The sequence below is a fragment of the Hylobates moloch genome, unplaced genomic scaffold (genome assembly GCF_009828535.3).
Source record: "Hylobates moloch isolate HMO894 unplaced genomic scaffold, HMol_V3 SCAFFOLD_7, whole genome shotgun sequence".
In the NCBI taxonomy this organism is placed as follows: domain Eukaryota; kingdom Metazoa; phylum Chordata; class Mammalia; order Primates; family Hylobatidae; genus Hylobates; species Hylobates moloch.
The window spans coordinates 110,737,244-110,760,960 of NW_026652282.1; the positions used below are offsets into that span (position 1 = coordinate 110,737,244).

At 36.3% G+C, this 23,717-nt stretch overlaps 1 protein-coding gene across 2 annotated transcripts in view; it reads right to left on the reverse strand.

The window, feature by feature from the left end:
- ZNF280C (zinc finger protein 280C) overlaps window positions 1–23,717 on the reverse strand; it is a 66,667-nt gene that overhangs the window by 20,954 nt on the left and 21,996 nt on the right. For both annotated transcript variants that reach the window (XM_032757606.2, XM_032757607.2), the window contains exons 4-12: window positions 21,002–21,067; window positions 20,765–20,901; window positions 16,782–16,893; window positions 13,695–13,865; window positions 13,435–13,541; window positions 7,526–7,746; window positions 5,986–6,143; window positions 4,698–4,798; window positions 3,776–3,922 (exon numbers count right to left, since the gene is read on the reverse strand). In XM_032757606.2, coding sequence (XP_032613497.1) covers window positions 3,776–3,922; window positions 4,698–4,798; window positions 5,986–6,143; window positions 7,526–7,746; window positions 13,435–13,541; window positions 13,695–13,865; window positions 16,782–16,893; window positions 20,765–20,901; window positions 21,002–21,067 — 1,220 coding nt within the window. The remainder of the gene's footprint in view (window positions 1–3,775; window positions 3,923–4,697; window positions 4,799–5,985; window positions 6,144–7,525; window positions 7,747–13,434; window positions 13,542–13,694; window positions 13,866–16,781; window positions 16,894–20,764; window positions 20,902–21,001; window positions 21,068–23,717) is intronic.

Consider the following 23,717-nt stretch of genomic DNA (forward strand, 5'->3'; position numbering starts at 1 on the left):
AGTGTTGAACTTCTTGACATGCATACTATATAGTTTTTGGGTGATATGAGGAATTTTTTTTCTTTTGAGATGGAGTCTTGCTCTGTCTCCCAGGCTGGAGTGCAGTGGAATGATCTTGGCTCACTGTAACCTCTGCCTCCCGGGTTCATGCGATTCTCCCCCCTCAGCCTCCCAAGTAGCTGGGATTACAGGCATGTACCACCACACCCAGCTATTTTTTTTTATTTTTAGTAGAGACAGGTTTTCACCATGTTGGCCAGGCTAGTCTCAAACTCCTGGCCTCAGGTGATCCGCCTGCCTTGACCTCCCAAAGTGCTGGGATTACAGGCATGAGCCACTGCACTTGGCCAATCTGAGGGATTTTCAAGGGTAACTATCTGTAATTTCTGCCTTTAGACCTAATGTCAATGTGGAGTATGAGTCTGCGGTGGAAGCTTGGGCTATAAATCAATTTTGGGCTCCACCATTTATTAGGGAATGTGACACTGGGCAAATTACTTTCTATAAAGCTTTGTTTCCTCATCTATAAAATGGAAACAATCATATACCTGCCTCATAGGGTGGCTGTGAAGATTAAACAAAATAATGCATGTAAAAGCACCAGTGGCTGTCAAATGGTAAGTGATTATTACATGTTAACTGCTTACTGTTATTATTAAAGAGCTAATGAGGATATTTAATGCATGTGGAGTCTTTTGTCCTTTGTTAAAAAATGTATAAACAGCATTGCTAACTCCAAAATCATTCAAGACATAATAATATATTATTTTTAGGAAAAAGTTGCAATCAAAGTTTTCAAAAAGAATAAAATAAACCATAGAGTCAATAATTCTTATATAAAATTACACTAATGCCATCTCAATTATAAGCTTATAATATTGGTCAGCTCAGGTTTTTGAGTCTTTTGTGAATAATTATGCAAACTGCAAATACCTTCAGAGAAGTCTGATGATCTTTCTTATCAACAGAATCTTACCTCTTCACTGCTGACTGTTTACTCTTTAGGTACTCCAAACTTAACAAAAAAATTCAGCACTTGAAATGGACTGAATGCTTGTGTCCCCTCCGCCCCCAATTCATATGGCGAAATCCTAATTTTCAATGTAATAGTATTGGGAGGTGGAGCCTTTGGAAAGTAATTAGATTATGATGGTGGAGCTGTCATAAATGGGATTAGTGTCCTTATAAAAGGGACCCTAGAGAGCCCTCTCCACCCCTTCCCCCATGTGAAGACACAGTGAGAACATGGCCATCTATGAACAAGGGAGCAGGTCCTCATCAGACACTGAACCGCTGGTGCCCTGATCTTGGACTTTACAGCCTCTATAAAACAGAGAGAAATAAGTGCTTGTTGTTTAAGCTTCCCAGTCAATGGTATAATAGCATGTTATAGTAGCTCAAACAGACTAAGACAGCACCTGTGGCACCTCGGTGGTCCCTCAGACTACTCCCAGATGTGATGATTCAGCAGAAGGATCGATAGGACTTAGTGTTATACTCACAGCTATGTTTTATTACAGTGTAAGGGTACAGAGCAGGATTAATAAAGGAAAACGGTGTACTGGATAGCTTCTAGAGGATTACCAGGCGCCAACTTCTAAGAGCTCTATTCCAATGGAGTCACAGAGGACACACTTAATCCCTCAGCAATGAACTGCAGCAACATGTATATAATCCCTCAGCAACGAACTGCAGCAACATGTATATAATCCCTCAGCAATGAACTGCAGCAACACGTGTAAAGTGTTGCTTGATGGGAAAGCTCTCGAGTCTAAGAGCTTAGGTTTTTTATGAAGGTAAGCCACCAAATTTTCAGACGACTCCTCCCACTGCAAGAAAAGCAGGTGGTCACCATAACCGTATTTTTTTGTGTGAATTTTCTTGACTAACTGGTACAACATGGCTCAAGGTTCCAGGCATGTAAAACACTCTTATCAGTTAATAACATAGAGAACATTTTAGGAACTCAATTTCCAAGATTTAGCCAAGGGCCAGTTATACAAGCAGGCACTTCTGAAATTGTGCAATATTTGAGCAGCTCAGACCTGTTGGGTAACTCTGTCCAATACATAAAGCAAGTTAAGGCATACAACTTAGGGTATGAAGAATGACTACAGATCAGATAAACCAATTATAAGACACAGCTCACAAAGTGGGTTCACTATGTCTTTCTTACCTTTCTAAGCATGTTATCACTCCCTTCAAATCTACATCTATATCACTCTGGAGCTTAGTAAAGCACAGGGGAAAGAATTATGTTAAAAAACCCATAATTAGACAGTCAGAGATACTGCTTTATGTTCCATTCTTCTTTTCAAAATTGAAGGCCAAAAAATGAAATACAGACCACCAAGAATAGTGTTTCCCAAACTCTATACCTCAAGAAATGTTACTAGGTATTGTGCAAATACAGGGCTCAAAGGTTAAAAATGTTTGAGGACTATTACATAGTATGTCCCTTGCTTAGAGATTTACAGTATCAGCATATTAAAAGCTCTGAAAAATCTTGTTGTTAAAAATAAACAAAAAACACCCCTATGAATTTTGTATATCCAGCCATTCACTAAATTTCTTTCACCAGAAACAAGAGGGGAACACTTATTAACATCTGAGTGAACACTGTTGGTGGAAACCCTAGAAAGATTTTGCCAAAGGTTTTTAAGGGTGAGATGGCCTACCAGGATACAAAAAAAAAAAAAAAAAAGACACTGATACCATCCAAGTCATAACACAGGTAATCTGAATGTGTTTGGAAATTCTATTTTTATGACTTTTTTTCCAATTAACAACTACAAGTTGATTTCATGATCATCCAATGACTACAATCAAGGGCCACGTTAGTGCCAGTACTGAATGAACTTGCCGAGACAATGCAATCAATACTAAGAAAATGTAATGAGCTGATCAGTGAGGAGGCAAAACTTGATTACACGACCAGACTTAGTAAATCCATTGACTTCTGATTTTGGCAAAAGCACTACTGCTGTTTCAAACACTCAAGAATAGGCCCACTGTTTCATCAAAGTTTTCAGCCCACAGGATGCTCTAATTGAGGAAAAGAATCAGTAAGCATAAAATCAGAATTCAAAGGAAAGATGCAAGCATCAATACTGGCATCCCAGAAATTATATAGCAGAACTGGCAAAAGTCACAAAGTAAGTAAGTTATAACCTAAATATAGTTCTCTGGTATAGTTCACATATCTGGTCATAAGTGTTCTTGCTGTTTCCTTTGTTACTGGCTGCTACAAAAGTCAATTCTGGATCACTGATGACAACCACGTCTCATAATAAAAAGTGGGCTAGAAAGTACAAAGAAGATTTCAAGAGAAAGAGGAAAATACAAGGTTATGAGTCCTTAATCTTATGTTCCTCCATTCAAACTTATTCTTTTTCCTGCTCTTGATAAGCACCTTCAAAATCATCCCCAGTCCCACCACCCTTAGGTCCTAAAATATCTAACCTACATATTTCATGAATCTTCTGTTTTTTCCTCCACTTTGGGGTTCCTATTTCTAGCTATCTTTCAGAACTTTGACTATTTATGATTCTCAGTGTCACCAGAAAGCAAGCAAGGAAAATAAGTGAAAGTTTCACAAGTTATTCAGCATAAATTATAAATTGTGTCATTCAGAACAACTTTGCTTTCTGTCCAGAACATATCTAACCAATGTTCTAAGTTATAGATAGATATAGATGTAGCTATAGATCTATAGATATAGATCTATATCTTTTCACTAAGACAACATGAACAAATAAGAACTGCTTAATCTCACCTGATGCTTCATGTAATGATTCATGTAGGGGGTTGCCATTTTACTAACTTTGAGGCAAAATGGACATAGCAAGTTCTTAGTGTTTTCATGGGCTGCTCTAAAATGAGCTTCTACATCAGAAAATGTTGATGATCTAAACTGGCAAACCTAGAAATATAAAGAAGGCTTAGTTTAACTTGAAATTTTATAACTTCTTGCAATTACATCAAAGTAGCAATAACGGGTCATCTGTTTGGAAGAACATGTACTACTAGTCCAGCTCTGCTGCCTATACAACCAAGAATCGTATTACTGCAAGTAATAAAGATAACCTTTGAAAGATATCTTTCAAAGTTTAGGCAAATATTCCAAAACACAGTAACACTCTCTTCATCTTTTCAAATCTACCACCCCCTATCTTGATGTGAATTTTCAAGCTCTGCCAAATCTTTTTCTAAAAAGTTTTTCCTGCTATATAAAACAGAGTATTCTCTTCTTTAGATTTTAAATAGCATCCATGCTATGCCAGTGTCAATTTATCTTCATCTCACTTCCTCATTACTGGAAGCCACTTCAAATTCTGGAACACTGATCCCAAAGCATTTAATTTGGTTTTCTATAACTAAGAGATTTTCCTATTTCTCTAGCATATCTATAATTTTCCCTATATGATAACCCACATATTTGTCTTTCTCTAGTAGGGCATTTCCTCATCTAGTGCAGAGGTCAGCAGACTACAACCCACAGGCAAAATCTACTCCACCCCTTTACTTATAATGCATGAGTTAAACCCAAGGGGGTTTCCACTAATGAAGAGGGTCTTCAATTTTAGCATAGTAACTATTTTTATTTAAATGGCTTTAAAAAATCAAAAGAACAATACTATTTCATGGCACATGAAAATTAAACAAACACTTAACTACACAATAAAATGTGTGTGTACCTGGCAAACATATGGCATTTCACCAGGTTTATGGGTGTCCTTCATATGTTGTAAAAGAATATGCTCTGTTTCAAATGATAATTCACAGATTTTGCAAATAGCTGAAAGTGGAAAAAAACACATTATACCATTTAAGGATGTATATAAAAAAAGATTCATTTTGTACATCCACAACAACAAGTAATAATAATAGTAGAATAGTGATGTGGTTCTAACAATTCTATAGCTGTTGACTCTGTAATGCTGTTCCAAGGATATATTAGCTTATTTAATTCTCGTAACATCACTGAGGAAGGTACTGTTATTTGTATTCCTATTTTTCAGATGAGGAACCAGAAGCACAGAAAAATTAAGTAACTTGCTTGAGATCTCACAGCTGTAGTAAGAGCCAAAGTTGGAATCTGAACCAAATCTGTCCGCTTCTCAGACTCTAAATCTTAACATTGTAGTTAACTTTTGTCTAAAGTGTAAATCAAGACAATTGATTTCAAATTTGAAAACCATGGAATCTGGGTGTTCTAATTTAGTCCCCTACACACAATGCATGTGCCAAGGAAGTTTCCACTAATTAACTGTTTATAAGAAAGATTTCAATTATTCTATTTTATTTTTTTGAGATGGCGTCTCGCTCTTGTTGCCCAGGCTGGAGTGCAATGGTGCCATCTCGGCTCACCGCAACCTCTGCCTCCTGGGTTCAAGTGATTCTCCTGCCTCAGCCTCCCGAGTAGCTGGGATTACAGGCATGCGCCACCTCGCCCGGCTAATTTTGTATTTTTAGTACAGATGGGGTTTCTCCATGTTAGTCAGGCTGGTCTCTAACTCCCGACCTCAGGTGATCCACCCACCTTGGCCTCCCAGAGTGCTGGGATTACAGGAATGAGCCACTGCGCCCGACCAAGGGACTTCAATTTTAACAATTTTTTTTCTTCTTCTTTTTTTTTTTTTTTTTCTGTAGAGGCAGGGTCTTACTATGTTGCCCAGGCTGGAGTGCAGTGGCTATTCACAGGTGCAATTGATCATAGCATTCTATAGTACTGAACTCATGGGCTCAAGTGATCCTCCTGCCTCAGCCTCCTCAGTAGCTGAGCATATAGGCATGCACCATCACACTTGGCTTTAGCAACACATTTAATCTAAGTTTATAAAAGTTATGATTTTTTTTTTCAATTTTGCCCTCAAATTACAAAGTCTACTTCTTATTTTTTTCTGTCAGAATTTTTAAGGTTTCCTCACAGTTCGGATGATCAAAGTCAATAATATTCAGGATTCCAAAGAAACTTTCACTTACTAGAAAACTCATGGGGAGTGTGTGTACTCTCAATGTGGCACTGCAGTTGGAAGGGTGTGGGATATTGCCGGTAACAGTGCTGGCAGGTGGTGTGGTTTTCCCAGCTTTCACTGTTCTGCTTCTCAAGTTCCAAGTGATGTTTCATGTGGTTCATAAACCTACAAACAATTTGCCAATAAGAGCAAAAATTCAGACTTATAACCAAAGAAAAACCTCACAAATAAGTCTCTGAACCTAAATTTTTAAAAATGTAATTCTATGACTCAAAATAACATCTCCAAGGCCTGAAAGCCCTCTAGAAAAGTGTGTACTTTAAATAATTTACTTTCATTAAGTGGCTCAGTAAGGTTTTTTTAATCTTTGTTTTAAAAATAATCCATTAATGTAGTAGTATGAAACATCACTAATTTGCTGTAACACTTTATTATTATTTTAGATTTAAATTTTTTTTTTTAGCAAAGAGAAATAGCAGGCTTCTTTTCCATACATGAAATACTATTTACATTTTAAAATAAAATACTGAAAAGGATGGAAAAACTACCACCAAAAGCAGCTACAGTGAAGAGACAAATCTTTGAAAGCTTTGAAGGTTTCAGCTGCTCAAAAGACAAACTGCTGGTATATTTTTATTTGTGTCTTGGTTTCTAAATGCATGCAATAGCAATTTTAATGCCTATAATTACAAGAACGTTTTGTTTTATCTAATTATACTGGCTTACTGTTAGCACAAACTATTCATTTTTCTTAGCAGGTTGTGCCCTTTGTAGCACCGTCTATTTTTCAGTTTTACCTTCTGCTATTTTAGCTTCTCTAAAAGGCTTCTGAATAGAAGGAACTATGATGTTCAATGGCAGAGAGTACAATATAAATGGACATACCATTTTCAAAGGGCTTACTAAAGCTTTTTGCTGAATTTCAAAGTAAAGTTATTCAATGTAAACAACAATTTTAAGACTGGGTCAACCACTTACAATTATTATGAATCACTAAAGAAAATAATCTTGAAACAAAGTGATAATGTCATCAACCCACATAGCAATCATTGTGAAGGCTTGGGTTTTTATCTTTTTTCACACCTCCAAAACACTTCTCTTTGGTTTTGGTAAACGTCTGAAATTTATTTTAAAACTGAAAAATTTGAGCTTTAAATAAGGTTAGTATGGAGGAGGTCATGCTGCATAGGGTTCTTCTTGTGACATGAAGAAAAGTAAAATTCAAAGTCAGTTAGAAAATATAAATTTCTCATGAAACCGCCTAGTTCAGTAACAAATGTAGGGAAAAGAAGTAATTTTCCCCTAAATTAAAATACATTTTGTCTTTTCTTAAGCTATCTGAAAACAATACAACTAGGTGGATCCTGGAGTCAAACTCTTAAAATACAAGAAGGAACAAAAGCTTTTCAACAATGATAATCTGCCTCTGTTCTTAGTAGAAAATATTAGAATTACTTACCGAGGATGGCAGAGCAAAGTAAAGATACTATAGTCTTATCTGTCATATCCCAACTTTCAAACAGAAATAAAAATAAATATTTACATACCTAATATTATTTTTAAGAACTTTCGAGCAACTGAAGCATTTAAAGGTTGTGTAAGTCTTTGGCTCTTTCTCAGTGACTCCTTCATGCCTTCCATAATAAAACTCATTGACTAACATGATCAACTTTCCTGTCTCTGAATCAGTCTTATTGTCTTCACCACATGGACGTTCTGATTTAACAATTACTCCCAAAAATTTAGTTATCATGTCTGGACAACAATGCTGAAAGAGGAAAAAAATATGAGCCTTGTCTATAGCTCTTTTAAAGATTAGATACCAAAAAATGATTGTGTTTACATCTAAGGACAGATGATATAAAACTACGCTTGGCAATGTATCTAGAAAGATACTCACCAAAATTGTGGCTTCCGTTTTTATATATTCTAAAAAAAATTCAAACAATAAACACCTACTATCTTAATAAAGGAATAACTTCAAAAACAAATTGAAAACCTTAAGATCAGGGATGTTTATACATCTAATATTTTTTCCTTGCAATTTTTCTTTTTAGATGTAAATATTTAATAATATTTTCTTGGCCCAAAATCACCCATTTCATATCTGTGTCAAGATACAGCTTACATGCTTATACACCATTGGTAGTAATGTAAATTAGTTCAGCCCCTGTAAAAACAGTTTGGAGATTCTCAAAGAACTAAAAATGGAACTACCATTTGACCCAGCAATCTCATCACTGGGTATATACTCACTGGAAAATAAATCGTTCTACCAAAAAGACACCTACGCTTGTATGTTCATTGCAGCATTATCCACAATAGTGAAGACATGGAATCAACCTAGGTGCCCATCAACAGTGGACTGGATAAAGAAAATGTGGTACACATACACTATGGAATACTACACAGCCACAAAAAAGAATGACATAATGTCCTTTGCAGCAACATGGATGCAGCTGGAGGCGATTATCCTAAATGAATTAACACAGAAACAAAAAACTAAGTATCTTATGTTCTTACTTATAAGTGGAAGCTTGTAAGTGGAAGCTAAACATTGGGTATACACTGACATAAAGATGGAAACCACACTGAGGTCTCCAAAAGTTGGGAGGGAGGGAGGAAGGCAGGGGCTGAAAAACTTCCTATTGGGTACTATGTTCACTGTTTGGGTGACAGGATCAGTAGAAGTCCAAACCTCAGCATCATGCAATATACCTTTGTTAACAAACTTGCACACGTACCCCTGAATCTACAATAATTAAAAAAAAAAAATAGCTTAGGCTGGGTGTGGTGGCTCATGCCTATAATCCCAGCACTTTGGGAGGCTGAGGCAGGCGGATCACGAGGTCAGGAGTTCGAGACCAGCCTGGCCAATATGGTGAAACTCCGTCTCTACTAAAAATACAAAAAAATTAGCCGGGCATGGTGGCACGTGTCTGTAGTCCCAGCTACTCAGGAGGCTGAGGCAGAAGAACTGCTTGAACCCGGAAGGCGGAGGTTGAAGTGAGCTGAGGGCGTGCCACTGCACTCCAGCCTGGGTGACAGAGCAAGACTCCATCTCAAAAAAAAAAAAAAAAAGCTTAAAAGGTAGTTTTACATGCCATTATGTATAAGCTTGATTATCAAATAACACAGTAATATTTAAGTGAAGCCTGGTTGGAACTAGACTTTGAGCATAGCTAACCTGCCATTCTCCAGACTTACCACGCTAGAAAATGTGTGGGACACAAAGAAAGAAGCATCAGTTACATTTTGAGTATCTCAACATATTCTATCTAGAATGCCTAAATATCTGAAGGGGAAATCTACCTCATGAATAAAATCAAGACATCATATAAACTGATCCTAATGTGGAATACTTTCATACATAAGCCTTTTTTATCCAGTGAGATAAAACTAATTTATTTATTGTGTATATTTTACAGTTGTAGAATTTCTCTAGAAGAATTCTCAAAGAATAACTGGAGAAAAAAATAGGAGAAACTATCTGAGAAAGGGTTAAAATCCAAAATATATGAGAAATTCCTATAATTCAATAGCAAAAAACCAAATACACTAATTTAAAAATGGGCACAGGAATTGAATAGACAAAAGAAGACTCATGAGTAGCCAACACGTATGTGCAAAGGTGCTCAACATCACTAATCATTAGGAAAATGCAAACCAGAACTACAATGAGCTATCACCTCACACCTATTAGAACAGCTATATCAAAAAGACAAAAGATAAGTGTTGATAAGAATGTGAAAAACGGGAACCATTTTACACTGTTGATGGGAATGTTATTGGTGCAGTCACTATGGAAGACATGGGAGGTTTCTCAAAAAGTTAAAAATAGAACTATCATATGATCCAGTAATCCTACTTCTGTATATATGCCCAAAGGAATTGAAATCAGAATCCCAATAAGACATCTGTACTCCCATGTAGGTAGACTTCATTGCAGGGTTATTCATAATAGCCAAGACATGAAAGCAATCTAAATGTCTATTAATATACAAATGGATGAGGAGGACGTGGTATATACATACACACACACACACACAAATGGAATATTATTCAGCCATAAAAACAGAAAGAAATCTTATCATTTGCACCAACATGTATGGATTTGGAAAACATGCTAAAGAAAATAAGATAGTCACAGAAAGACAAATATTACATGATTTCTGTTATATGAGGAATCTAAAATAGTCAAACTCATAGATGCAGAGAGTAGAATTGTGATTGCCAGGGGCTAGAGGGAGGGGAAAATGGGAAGGTATTAGTCAAAAGGTACGTAGGTTCAGTTATTCAAGATGAATAAGTCCTAGAGATCCACTATATAGAATAGTGCATATAGTTAACAATACTGTATTACATACTTAAAAAATTTGGCCGGGTGCAGTGGCTCACGCCTGTAATCCCAGCACTTTGGGAGGCCAAGGTGGGCGGATCACCTGAGGTTGGGAGTTCAAGACCAGCCTGACCAACATGGAGAAACCCCATCTCTACTAAAAATACGAAATTAGCTGGGTGTGGTGGTGCATGCCTGTAATCCCAGTTACTCAGGAAGCTGAGGCAGGAGATTTGCTTGAACCCGGGAGGTGGAGGTTGTGGTTGTGGTGAGCCGAGATTGCACCATTGCACTCTAGCCTGGGCAACAAGAGTGAAACTCCGTCTCAATTTGCTAAAAGCATAGATTTTCTATTGTGTTCATATCACAAAAAGGTAATAATAATAAAGACGGTAGGAGGAAACTTTTGAAGGTGATCGTTATGTTTATGACACAAATTGTAATGTTTTCATGGATGTATACTTAGCTCCAAACTCATCGAGCTGTATTCATTAAATACAGATTTTTATAGGTCAATCACACCTCAATAAAGTGTTAAAGACAAGACTACGTACTAAATAAATACTAAATAAGGTGTTAAAGACAAGACTACACACTAAAACAAGAGTGGAAAACAAAAGAAAAACTTTCCTAAAATCACAAAGTGAAAGACTTTAAAAAAAAAAAAGGACAAAGAAAGCATAACAAAACATTGTGACAAAACTAAGACCAATTAAACCTATCAGACCAGTTAAATTTCTCCTACCAATGAATATACATGGGTTTAACTCAACTTCTAAAAGAATAGTTTTCATATAGGATCACAAAAGAAAAAACTCTGGTGAAAGCAAGAAAGAATAAAAACAAAGTGATTTGGGAGGGCTGAAAGTAAAAGGATAAGCAAAGAATATAACAGGCAGGTGGAAACAATAAGAAAGCAAGGGTTGTGAGCCTGATATAAAACAAAAAGCACTAAACAAACAAAAAGGACACTATAAAAATGCTAAAGCGTGCACCCACAATGAATCATAAGAGATGGATACATCTGTGTCCTAAAGAGCAACACCATGAAACAGAATTGGACAAGGGCAATAGTGGTAATGTGAGACTTGGATTCCCCTTTCCCAAACACACTCAGGGAGGTGGAAACAGCAAAAGACTCAATACAGTTTTGCATCAGAGTAAAGACGTCTGTATTTGCAATTTTAGAATTCCTTTTTTGTAAAATGCCGAATTTTAATAAAAATTTGCCAATCTTTGAAATAGTGAACAATTCCTTTTTCTAAGTTGCTTCTTTGCTTTGCACTCTTCTCATCACTTCGTTCCCACATATAATCAACACTTTTTTCTTGCCTCCTTTGCCCCTTCCTGTCATTTACATTGGGCATGCAAAGAGAATACAGACTATCTTTATACACACATAACAGAATACTGTAATATCTACGAAAATATTTTAAGTGGCATGTTACCTTAATCCCATACTCCATTAGTACTGTGAAAATTACCTAAAACCTAATTTCAAGAGCTTCCTATATTAATAGAAAGTTAGAATTCATTTATAACTATATAAACTATATTATGGATTGAGTTAAAACTATCATTTCATATGAAATGCTCCATCATTAGAAGTTTATTTCTGAGTGTTGAAAATTAAAATGTAAGACTAAGGTTTTCACAGGGTAATGCAACATGGATATGTCACCATGGGCAAAAAATAAGGTAAACAAAAGGAGCTTTCACTTTACACAAAAGAATAAGCACGTAATAAAACACCTGCTTTACAGGAAGTTTGAAGAATGGCATAATTTAGTCAATAAAATATTCCAATTTGTACATTATTTTCATTTAAAATTAAAATGCAGGCCAGGTGCAGTGGCTCACACCTGTAATCCTGGCACTTAGTGAGGTTGAGGCCAGTGGATCCACTTGATGCCAGGAGTTCGAGACCAGTCTGGCCAACACGGCAAAACCCCGTCTCTACTAAAAATACAAAAATTAGCCAGGCATGGTGGTGCTACGTGTAATCCCAGCTACTCGGGAGGCTGAGGCAGGAGAATCGCTTGAACTGGAGAGGCAAAGGTTGCAGGGAGCCAAGATTGTGCCACTGCACTCCAGCCTGGGCGACAGAGCAAGGCTCTGTCTCAAATAAATAAATAAATAAAAATAAAATACAATATGCATACACTGTAGTGCATATGAACTTAATTAAAAAATTTAAATTGATACATAATGTTTATAAATTATTATGGGGTACATGTGATATTTTGTTAAGTGCGCAGAATATGTAATCATCAAATCAGGATGTCCGAGGTATCCATCACCTCGAGTATTTACCATGTCTCTGCATTGGCAATATTCTAAGTGCTCTCTCCTAGCTATTTTTCACTCTACTTTGCACCAAACATTACAACTTATTCCTTCTAACTGTATATTTGTGCATAATAACCAACCTCTCTTCCTCTTCCCCTACCCCTCCTCACATACCCTTCCCAGCCTCTGGCAACTATTGTTCTACTCTCTACCTCTATGAGATCACCTTTTTAGCTTTCACATATGAGTGACAACGTCCATTAGTCTTTCTATGCTTGGCTTATTTCACTTAACATAATGGCCTCCAGTTCTATCCATAACTTTATTTTACAAATTTCATCGTTGGAAAGGATTTTAAAATCTTTTTTTTTTTTTTTTTTTCCGAGACGGAGTCTCGCTCTGTCACCCAGGCTGGAGTGCAGTGACGCGATCTCGGCTCACTGCAAGCTCCGCCTCCCGGGTTCACGCCATTCTCCTGCCTCAGCCTCTCCGAGTAGCTGGGACTACAGGCGCCCGCCACCACGCCCGGCTAATTTTTTTGTATTTTTAGTAGAGACGGGGTTTCACCGTGGTCTCGATCTCTTGACCTCGTGATCCGCCCGCCTCGGCCTCCCAAAGTGCTGGGATTACAAGCGTGAGCCACCGCGCCCGGCCTTAAAATCTTATATAATCATTGTGAATATCAATTTTAACTTGTTATATGGAAATGCCAAAATGAGGTTTCTTATCTAAATATCTCGATAAACCAGCATTTACTGTATATCAATTTTTAATATTTTCAAGGATCTATAAACATTTTTAACAATTGAACTTTGAAAAAAGTTTTACCTTCATGTGGTATTTCAAAGGATCCAAAAGATTGAACTGAACATTGCACTTTGGACAAGCTCTTAGGTAATCTGCTCCAGCATCATATGGAGATGAGGTATTTGTACCTACAATAAATTAAGGACTTTTAAGACTCAAATTCATCTTTTTAAAACCTTAAATGACCACCAATAATGGTTTTAAAATTCATCACAATTTCTAAAATGTATAAATAAATAATACTGTTTTTTTTTTTTTTACATGCCAGATTTCATGTTTACCTTTTGACAGCATAACTTGGGAGGATGTCACTGGAGGAGAGCCAATTAAAGGCAATGAAGTGGAGGGATTTATCTGAGGAACATCTTCACTGGTCTTTGGTTTTTTTGGAGTAACACTGTTTACTTTAGAAGTAGAAGGATGTTTTAATACACATGAAGTATTTTTCATACCTACAAAGATTTAGTGAGAAAGATATTTGTAAATATTTCAGTATGGAATATTGCTTATGTAAAACTGCTACCAAAATGGCTTTACATTTAAAATTGAGCAAAAACAGTTTGGAACTAAGTTAAAGGTAATATAATTTAATAAGCATATCATACAAATGACAATAAAGAATGATTAAAATTTATATGAGCAAGCAGAAATTGCACAGCTACTACTATGAACTACATATCTTTACTTCACAAACTTTATATACCAAAATTCTAAAAATGCTTTCAAATAAAGAAAACAAACAGATATCATGAAAAAAGTTAGACCAAAAAATTCCAAGCTAAATAAGATAAAGTTATAGCACAGGCAATACTCTAAGCTTCTACACATCAACTTATATTTAGATGCTTAAATGCATTTGAATTTGTAAAATATTTAAAACATTTATTCCAAATGTTTAGAGAAACACTTTTAAATGTTTTTAAAAAAACTTAAGATGTGTAATGGAAAATTAAAGTTGATTCTTTTTCCACTTAACAACCTAACAGGTGGTTTAAATTATCTTGTTTACTTCCGATATACAAAGTAGAAACAACTAATCTTGAATGATAATACCTCACTCATTCATATGAAAAGGTTTAGAGTTAGTATAATGACTTTCAAAGTATGTTCCCCTTAATCCAATTAAGGGTCTATCTTAGAAAATATAATGGGTATGTCAGATAAAGAAACTCTGCTTTTATGTTTTATTAATTTCTGCATAAATTTTATTTGAGTAAGAATTTCATTGCTAAAGATAGTTCTGAGTTTGAGAGCCACCACCTTAAAGACCAAAGGATTATATAATTCAGAGCATTCCCAAGACAAGTGGGGCTATTTAGGCTATAACCAGACCCAGCAAAAGTGATTTTCGAAAATAATGTACGATTGTACTTTGTGATAAGGGTTCTAAAACTGCATGTCGTGTTTTAAAAGCTCACAACTGTACATTAATAGGAGAAGCAGTAGAGTAGACATATGCCAGGAAAGTATTACATTAGTGGGTTCCTCTGTTAAATCTGTTTCATTCTTTGAGATAAAAATGATTTTTTCCTTAAACAGAAATGATTTTTTCCATCCTCAAAGCACATAATTACTGCCAGCTATATTGAAGGCACCTAAGACCAATTTTTGTGTAATCGCTAACATTTTTCTGAGATGCTTAGGTTACTTGAACAACCAATGAGTGCTAGTACTCTGGACTAGGCAACTGATTATATAACCAGCTGGATAATAGACTGTTTTAATATATGCTTATTCAAGCATGATAAATCTAAGTTAAATAAAATCAACCTGAGCTCAATAGTTTTAAATTCTGACCCTTTAGCTTACATAATTATTTGTGTTGTGTTTGGCTTGCAGTGTTCCCTACCTCAACTCTTCTTATCTGTGCTAATAAAAATCCTATCCTCATTCTTCAAAATCGAGTTCAAATCCAACTTTCTCTAAGAACTCTCCATGATCATCTTAGACAGGAGTCTATTAATCATGCTTCTGAACATACAGCACATATTATCATGCATGATTATCATTCTAACAACTGTTTATTGTCAAATCCTTTAAAACTGATAATGCATTTTTCACTTTCCACTTATTTTATTTGGGCCTCAAAAAAGCCCTGAGATAAACAGAGCAAGAATTAAAATTTAATATCCAAATGGCTCATTTCAGGTCTGGAGAATAAATGCTTTATGTGAGAAAAATGAAAGTATTTTAATAATGTGAGAAAACTGAGGTATAAAGAGGTTAGATGACTTGATAAAAGCCACAGAAATCTTTAGAATAAAGGCTTAAACCTGTACCTTCCCAAGCAACTATAATCCTATTTACTATTCAGGACAAAGTTCCACTCTCTGCTGTATTAATCTTAGAGAGAGAGAGTAGGAGTCACTGTCTTTACCCTTTGGAAGCTTCAAGAATTCAGACTTTTTCTATGAATAAAGATCACGTGCTTTGCAAAACCCGAGTTAAAACAACTATTTTATCTCCCTGTTTATTTCGGTTCTTGGCCATTTTACTATCTAGATAAGTGACACCTAAATAGGTGAGTATCAAACCAAGTAATATCAAAATGGGAAAATATTTTTGGCATTCATATAATTTTTTTGTTTTGGTTTGGTAAAGGTTATACACTAATTTATGAGTAAATAATTACATATGCAAAAAAATTGTGTTCCTCTTTCCATTTAGTGAAACATATCAAACTAGCTAATATAGAGAACAGTAACTGCTTTGATTATAGGGAATTTTTCAATGAGACAAAATTCCTTTTTAGCATACTAATTTATTTTAGGTTAATGAAGAACTTTGTTATGGTGGACATCAAAGAACTGTAACACTTCAATTGGAAAATTTCCATTATTACTTCAAAGTATATTTACTGAGTACTTACCATGTGGAAATCACTGTTTCTTTAGTTCTTTCATTTTACAATACTACTCTATAATCATATTTAACTATCATATCCACATCATTTATTTGAATAGACATTAGCATACTGAGAAATCAACTATAACCATGCGCCTTTTCTCATGTTAAGTGTCTTCCAAATAATTACTATTTGTTTTCGCAGAGTATTTAAGGCATCAGGGGACTTCCTTGACTCACAGAAATTATATTAAGATTGTTCAGTCCATGGCTGGTTCCAAGTGAAAAAGAGTGCAAAGAATATGTGCTAGCCAACTTAATAGAAATAAATAAAACATTCTATTACTAAATACAATTTTATACATCACCCAAGAAAGGCATTCAGGAATGATTAGCTCTATTCCATGTTATAATATATGAAAAACTTAACATGAAGGTATGGGCTTCAAAACAGAAATTCAATTCCATATGTATATTCAACAAGTCTCTTTTTATAATTTTTATGAAAGAGTGCTAAACCAAACCTTCTCTAAAAATTGCTGGTATGTCTTGGGATGGTGGTAGTGATTCCTGGGTCGAGCCAAACAGTAAAACTGAAGAATTATCCGATCCAACTTGTGAATTCTTTGTAAAATCCTGTAAAAATTTACAATTATTTTGTTTCATAAACTTTTACAGAGATAAATTTAGCTGTATGTCAATACTATAAAGAATCTTAATAACTCAATTACTAATACGGTATAAGACACAAAGGTAATTATTAGTCTCTGCCAAAATCAGCATCTACTGGGTGAGGAGTATATGGGAACTCTGCATTATTTTTGTAATTTTTCTGTAAATCTAAAATTAGTTTGAAATAAAATGTTAAAATTTAAAAATATTACTGGCAAAGTAGAGGTTATGCTTTGGAACAACTTTTCTGCAAGGAAATTTTAGCAGTATCTATATCAAGGGCTTTTTAAAAAAAGTTCATATTCTTTGGTCCAATTATTCCAATTACTCCATTTCTAAGAATCTATGCTAAAGAAATGAAAATGTTTAATGAAGAATGATTTATAATAGCAAAAATTGAAAACCTGTATGTCTAACAATAAAGAAATGACTAAATAAATTAAATGATACTATCCATAACATCATGTTTTTGGGAAATACCCAATGACAAAGAACAATGTTCCCAGTACAATGTTAAGTGAAAAATGAGGAATAGATATCAAATATGTATTAATATGGTCCCGATATACTCTAATGTCACCCTAACCATCTACAGAAAACGAAAATCAAAATACAGTATGTATTCTTCCCTGTCTCTTTTCTAACCTATCCCTCCTTACACGTTACTTTTATAATGAGGATATAAAGATTTTGCTTGCTTGTTTTGTGCTTACACTTTGAGAGATGATTAGGTTTTAGACTATGACTTAATTGTAACCAAGTGCATCTTACCACAAAGTAAATATTTTCTCTAAATATTTTTTATTTAGAAGTTTAAAAGTGGAAAATATTCATTTGCAATTTCCAAAAATAGTTAACAGAAGTTCCTCTGAATAAAGGTAGCACCTTTCAACCTTTTCTAAGGTGACATCTCTGATAAATTAAGTATCATAATTTCAGAAAGCAGACACATTATTCAACAGATAATCTGTTAAATAATTCTCCAATTGGGAATTTCTTATGTCTCATAAAATATTTCAGAAAGATAACAAATATAACAGTAAGGCAGACTAGGCAATAGGCTGAGATTCACAAGACCTGTCCATTTATTTAACTATGTTACCTTGGGCAAGCCACTTCTGAGCTTCAAGTTATTTACCTTTCCAACTGAAATAAGAGCCACTAATAATTATGTATTTAAAATGTACTTGCCTCTTTCACAGTACATGTATTATATTAATAGTTGTCATAACACTACTAATAAAGACCTAATATTATCTCACATTTTATAAATACGCAAACTAAAATTTCTTGTAGTTAAGGTTCCCAGTACAACCCAGCCTGTTACAGATGAAGGAGCTGGAATCAGAACTAAGGTCCGCCTGATTACAAAGCCTGTGTCCTTAAGCTGTATCTTTAAAAGAGATAATAATAATACTCACTTTAAAAGAGATAATATAATACTCTCCTTCCCTGCCTGAAAGAACTGAGATACAGATAATGAAATACATTTAAATTTTTAAATAAAATTTCCTTATGTAGGATTCTCAATTCATTCGAGAATATTTGTCTGTCATTCTCAACTCTGGCTGCACATTACAATCACTTGGAGAGTTTTACAATGTCAACACAGTGAAAAGCACAAATGTCTACGACAATAGTTTTAACCTCACAGACCCCTGAAAGAGACTTAGGGAACCATAAGGGTAAACCACTGCTCTAAGGCAGTGCTTCCATTTAAAAAGCACATACTTAATGGGGCTGAGTGCAGTGGCTCACGACTATAATCCCAACACTTTGGGAGGCTGAGGTGGAGGCTGGCTTGAGGCCAGGAGTTCAAGACCAGCCTGGGCAACACAGTGAGACCCCCCCCCCCCCCATCTCTAAAAAAAATTAAAAGCCAAATTAGCTGGACATGGTGGTGCATGCCTGTGGTCCCAGCTACTTAGGAGGCTGAAGTGGAAGGATCGCTTGAGCCCAGGAGTTGGAGGCTGCAGTGAGCTATGATCATGCTACTGCATTCCAGAGTGGGTGACAGAGCAAGACCCTGTCTCTAAATAAATAAAGTATATGCTTAAATGTATAAATGGATGTGTGTATACGCATATTTTTAAAATTCTGGGTTAACCTGGATTGAAATACCAGATCCATCATTTACCAGCTGTGTGTCCTTGAGTGAATCATTTATCCTCTCTGAGCCTGAGTTTCCTCAACTATAAAATGGGAATAATACTAGTGCCCATCTCAGCTGGGCGTGGTGGCTCACGTCTGTAATTCCACACTTGGGGGGGCGGGGGGGGGGGGGGAGGGGGGGGGGGGGTGGTGGTGGATCACCTGAGGTCAGGAGTTTGAGACTAGCCTGGCCACCATGGCGAAACCCCGTCTCTACTAAAAATACAAAAATTAACTGGGTGTGGTGGTGCGTGCCTGCAATCCCAGCTACTCGGGAGGCTGAGGTAGGAGAATCTCTTGAACCTGGGAGGCAGATGTTGTAGAGAGCTGAGATCGCACGACTGCACTCCCGCCTGGGAGACAAAGCAAGACACCGTCTCAAAAAAAATAAAAATTGTGCCTACCTCATAAAGATGCCATAAGAATTAAATAAGATTAGCATAAAGACTTGTACATATTAACAGGCCGGTAAATGTTAAGTATTATCATTATTACTTTTACTAAAAGTTTTCAAAGCTAAACTATGAAAGTATGTTTTCAGAATAAGCAGCAATAATGACTTCAGAACACTCTTTCCAATTTAAGAACACCTGTTTCAGTTTATGAACTTAAAAATGTTGCCATTATGCATTATTCATGTTGCGATACATTTTAATTGTTTATTTTGTTGTTGTTTGTCTTTTTGAGATGGAGTCTCACTCTATTGCCTGGGCTAGAGTGCAGTGGTGCGATCTCGGCTCACTGCAACCTCCGCCTCCCAGGTTTAAGCGATTCTCCTGCCTCAGACTCCCAAATAGCTGGGACTACAGGCATGAGCCAACACGCCTGGCTAATTTTTTTGTATTTTTAGTAGAGACGGGGTTTCACCATGTTTGCCAGACTGGTCTCGAACTCCTGACCTCAGGTGATCCACCCACCTCGGCCTCCCAAAGTGCTGGGATTACAGGCATGAGCCATTGCGCCTGGCCTTTATTTTTTTATTAAAGAGAGACAGGGTTTCGCCATGTTGCTCAGGCTGGTCTCAAACTACCGAGCTCAAGCAATCCACCTCCCTCAGCCTCCCAAAGTGCTAGGATTACAGGTGTAAGCCACTATGCCCAACCTGATCATACTTTTTCACTCATATTTAGATAGTACAGTTTTCAATACCGTATTTAAGCATATTAGCTGATTAATATGTTGGATAATTCCTGCAGTTATTATTTTGGGTTTTGGTTGAGTTATACCATAAAGATGGGGATTATTTTTCTACTGAAATGGTAACTAGCTATGACAGTTCACAATTTTTTGGGTTTGTTTGTGTTGGCTTTTGTTTTTTTCTTGAATCAGGATCTCATCCTCTCACCCAGGCTGGAATGCAGTGGTATGATCTTGGCTCACTGCAGCCTTGACCTCCAGGGCTCAAGCGGTCCTTCCATCTCAGCCTCCCGAGTAGCTGGGACTACAGGTGGTGTACCACTATGCCCAGCTTATTTTTTGTATTTTTGTAGAGATGTGGTCTTGCCATGTTGGCCAGGCTGGTCTCGAACTCCTGGGCTCAAGCGATCTGCCTGCCTTGGCCTCCCAAGGTACCAAAGATTACAGGCGTAAGCCACTGTGCCCGGCTGACAGATCACAATTTTAACTCAGTATTATAATAGCCAATGTGTCCCTGAATTAATTGTGTAATTTTATAAACACTTACAGGTTTAGACACATTCTCAACAGTAACAGAGCTTTGTGAAGATTTAGATACAGGATGAAATCTAGGCGAGGCAGCCACTGGATTTGATGGTGAGTCTCTGCAGCGTTGACTTGCAGTCCTGAATATTTCAGGAATACCTGTATTTTAAAATTACACAACATATTGAATATATTTCTATACAACCAATTATATCAAAATATTTCACTTTAAAATTGAAATACTACAGTAATACTGTACCTGGACTGTGTGGCTCACTCTTTATTCCTTTTGAAGATGAGCTGGAGTGGCCTCTGTTCAAAATATCTATAAAATTATATTTATTTTAAAATTTGTTATGTGAATGAAATATACACTAATAGAAAAATTCCTCCAAAAATATATCTTTGCATAACCAATACTTGAAGTATATTTCTTTCCTTTAATGGTGACAGGGTTGTGTACAGATACAGATTCCCGTGACTTGAAATCAAACCCTTCCCCAACCCTGTGCCACATTCAGACCTCTAAAAATCTGGAAGTTTCATGATGGGAGGGCTGACTGGATTAACTTTCTGTACCATTACTCTTCAGTTCTGAATAGGAAATTATCAGAGACTACAGACTAAATTAAACCTGGAGTTCCAGAGTATCTGATTAATGTAAGGGGTTTCGAATCTATTACTACGCTAAAACTCAGTTTGAGCCTCACAAAACCCTCTGGATCAGTTTAAGACTGCACACCCTCATACCCATATGAACTCCGTAACTTCTAGGTTACTGAGAGGTCAAACTGAAATCTGGAAGAATAGTGATTTGCTTAAAATTGCTTATCAGGAAAAGGTACAAAGCATTAACAAATCCCATAAAACCTCAAAAATTTTCCTTTTTTCTCTCCTAGTAGAAAATAACCAGATCCCAGCCAGGGGCAGTGGCTCATGCCTGTAATCCCAGCACTTTGGGAGGCCGAGGCGGGCGGATCATGAGGTCAGGAGATCGAGACCATCCTGGCTAACACGGTGAAACCCTGTCTCTACTAAAAATACAAAAAAATTAGCTGGGCGTGGTGGCAGGCGCCTGTAGTCCCAGCTACTTGGGAGGCTGAGGCAGGAGAATGGCGTGAACCCGGGAGGCGGAGCTTGCAGTGAGCCGAGATTGTGCCACTGCACTCCAGCGTGGGTGACAGAGCGAGACCCCATCTTAAAAAAAAAAAAAAAAACAGAAAAGAAAGGAATCAGATCTCATGAAACAATTCTATTAAGTGAAGGGTCACCCCAAAGTAGGGTTGCTTTCTGATTACAGAAATGCAGTACTCTATGAATAAACATTACAGAAGTCTTCTAAAAGAAAAATCTCCTCAAACAACTTGATAATGTTTTCATTCAGAAATTCAAGATAAGTATTACTCAACCCACTAAGAGCTATTTTTACTTTTTGGTGGTTATAGTCTACCAATCACAAGTTTTTTCCTCTCCTTCCCCTGCCTTCATTGTAGTTCTATATAAACATTTAGATGAGATTCCATATGCTAAAATATTTTATAGCTCACAAATAAAACATCAATAAAATCACTTAAATTCTGAGTTATCAATATAGAAAAGAAATTCTAGTGGGCCCAATACCCTTTCTCATACAATCTCTTAAAACGAATACACATTGTTTTGGTTGAGTACTGCTAAGTCATCTACAATCAATATAAATCCAACTTGAATCTTAATTGTCATGCTTCAATAAGATGATTTGAGTAATAATTTTGAAATATGGTAATATTTCAGCATAAAAATTGTCACAGTGACTAGAAATAATAAGAGAATATTCTATTCTACTATCAACAATAAATATGCCAAATATATCTAGCTCATTTAATAATTTAAGTGGCTCTCCACTTAGAACCTCCCAATTTGCCACAGGAAATGATATTGAGAATTCAATTGGCTAAATTATTCTGCCTCTGATAAAACTGAGTAGAAACGCTATTCCAAGTTTATAGCCAAGAGAAGTAAGAACTAGGCTTTCAGAAAATTTAAAACTCATCTCTTAACCACACTATTACTCATTGCCATGGTAAGAAAGAAGACTGGTATGCTGGCTACATTCCTTGACTTCTCCAGGCCTAAAAAAAGTAAATAAAATGAAAAAGGATCTGTTTTCCTCTTTCTCCTGAAATTCAGTTATGTTGTCCCTTGCACTTTAGACACATTTGAGGACTTTTTTTTTTTCTTTTTTTGAGATATAGTCTTGCTCTGTTGCCTAGGCTGGAGTGCAGTGACGTGATCTTGGCTCACTGCAACCTCTGCCTCCAGGTTCAGGCGATTCTCATGCCTCAGCCTGAGTAGTTGGGACTACAGGCACGCGCCACCATGCCTGGCTAATTTTTTTATCTTTATAGTAGAGAGGGGGTTTCACCATGTTGGCCAGGCTGGTCTCAAACTCCTGGCCTCAAGTGATGTACCCACTTCGGCCTCCCAAACTGCTAGGATTACAGGGAGGAGATATTTTAATAAGTATCACCAATATCTTCACTTTAACATTGTAATGTCAAGTCTAATTACTCTAACAGAAATCTAACAATCCACAAAGGTACTGGACATGTTTTGCTAGAAAGCCATAAAGATTTACGTGTGCTGACTGCCTGCATTGTCCAAGTATAGCGTTGGAAAACCAGGCCCTCCCTCTTTCATGAATATAAACAGTAGTTGCGGAAGATGGGTGTAGCCAGAGGCTACAGCACATGCTGGTAGACAGACCAGAGATTCTATAATCATGCAGCACCTATGCATTTTATAGTCATATATCAAGATGATACTTTGATGAGGCAGTTGCTTAGACATTAGAACCCCCATCAGACACTAACATAAACTTATTTAGCATATTAGGATATTTTAAGAAAAGTATTCCAAACACTTCCTTTTCTGTACATCTGAGTTTAAGGGAGAAAAAAAAATTAACAAATAAACAGATAGGCTACTTGGTTCCA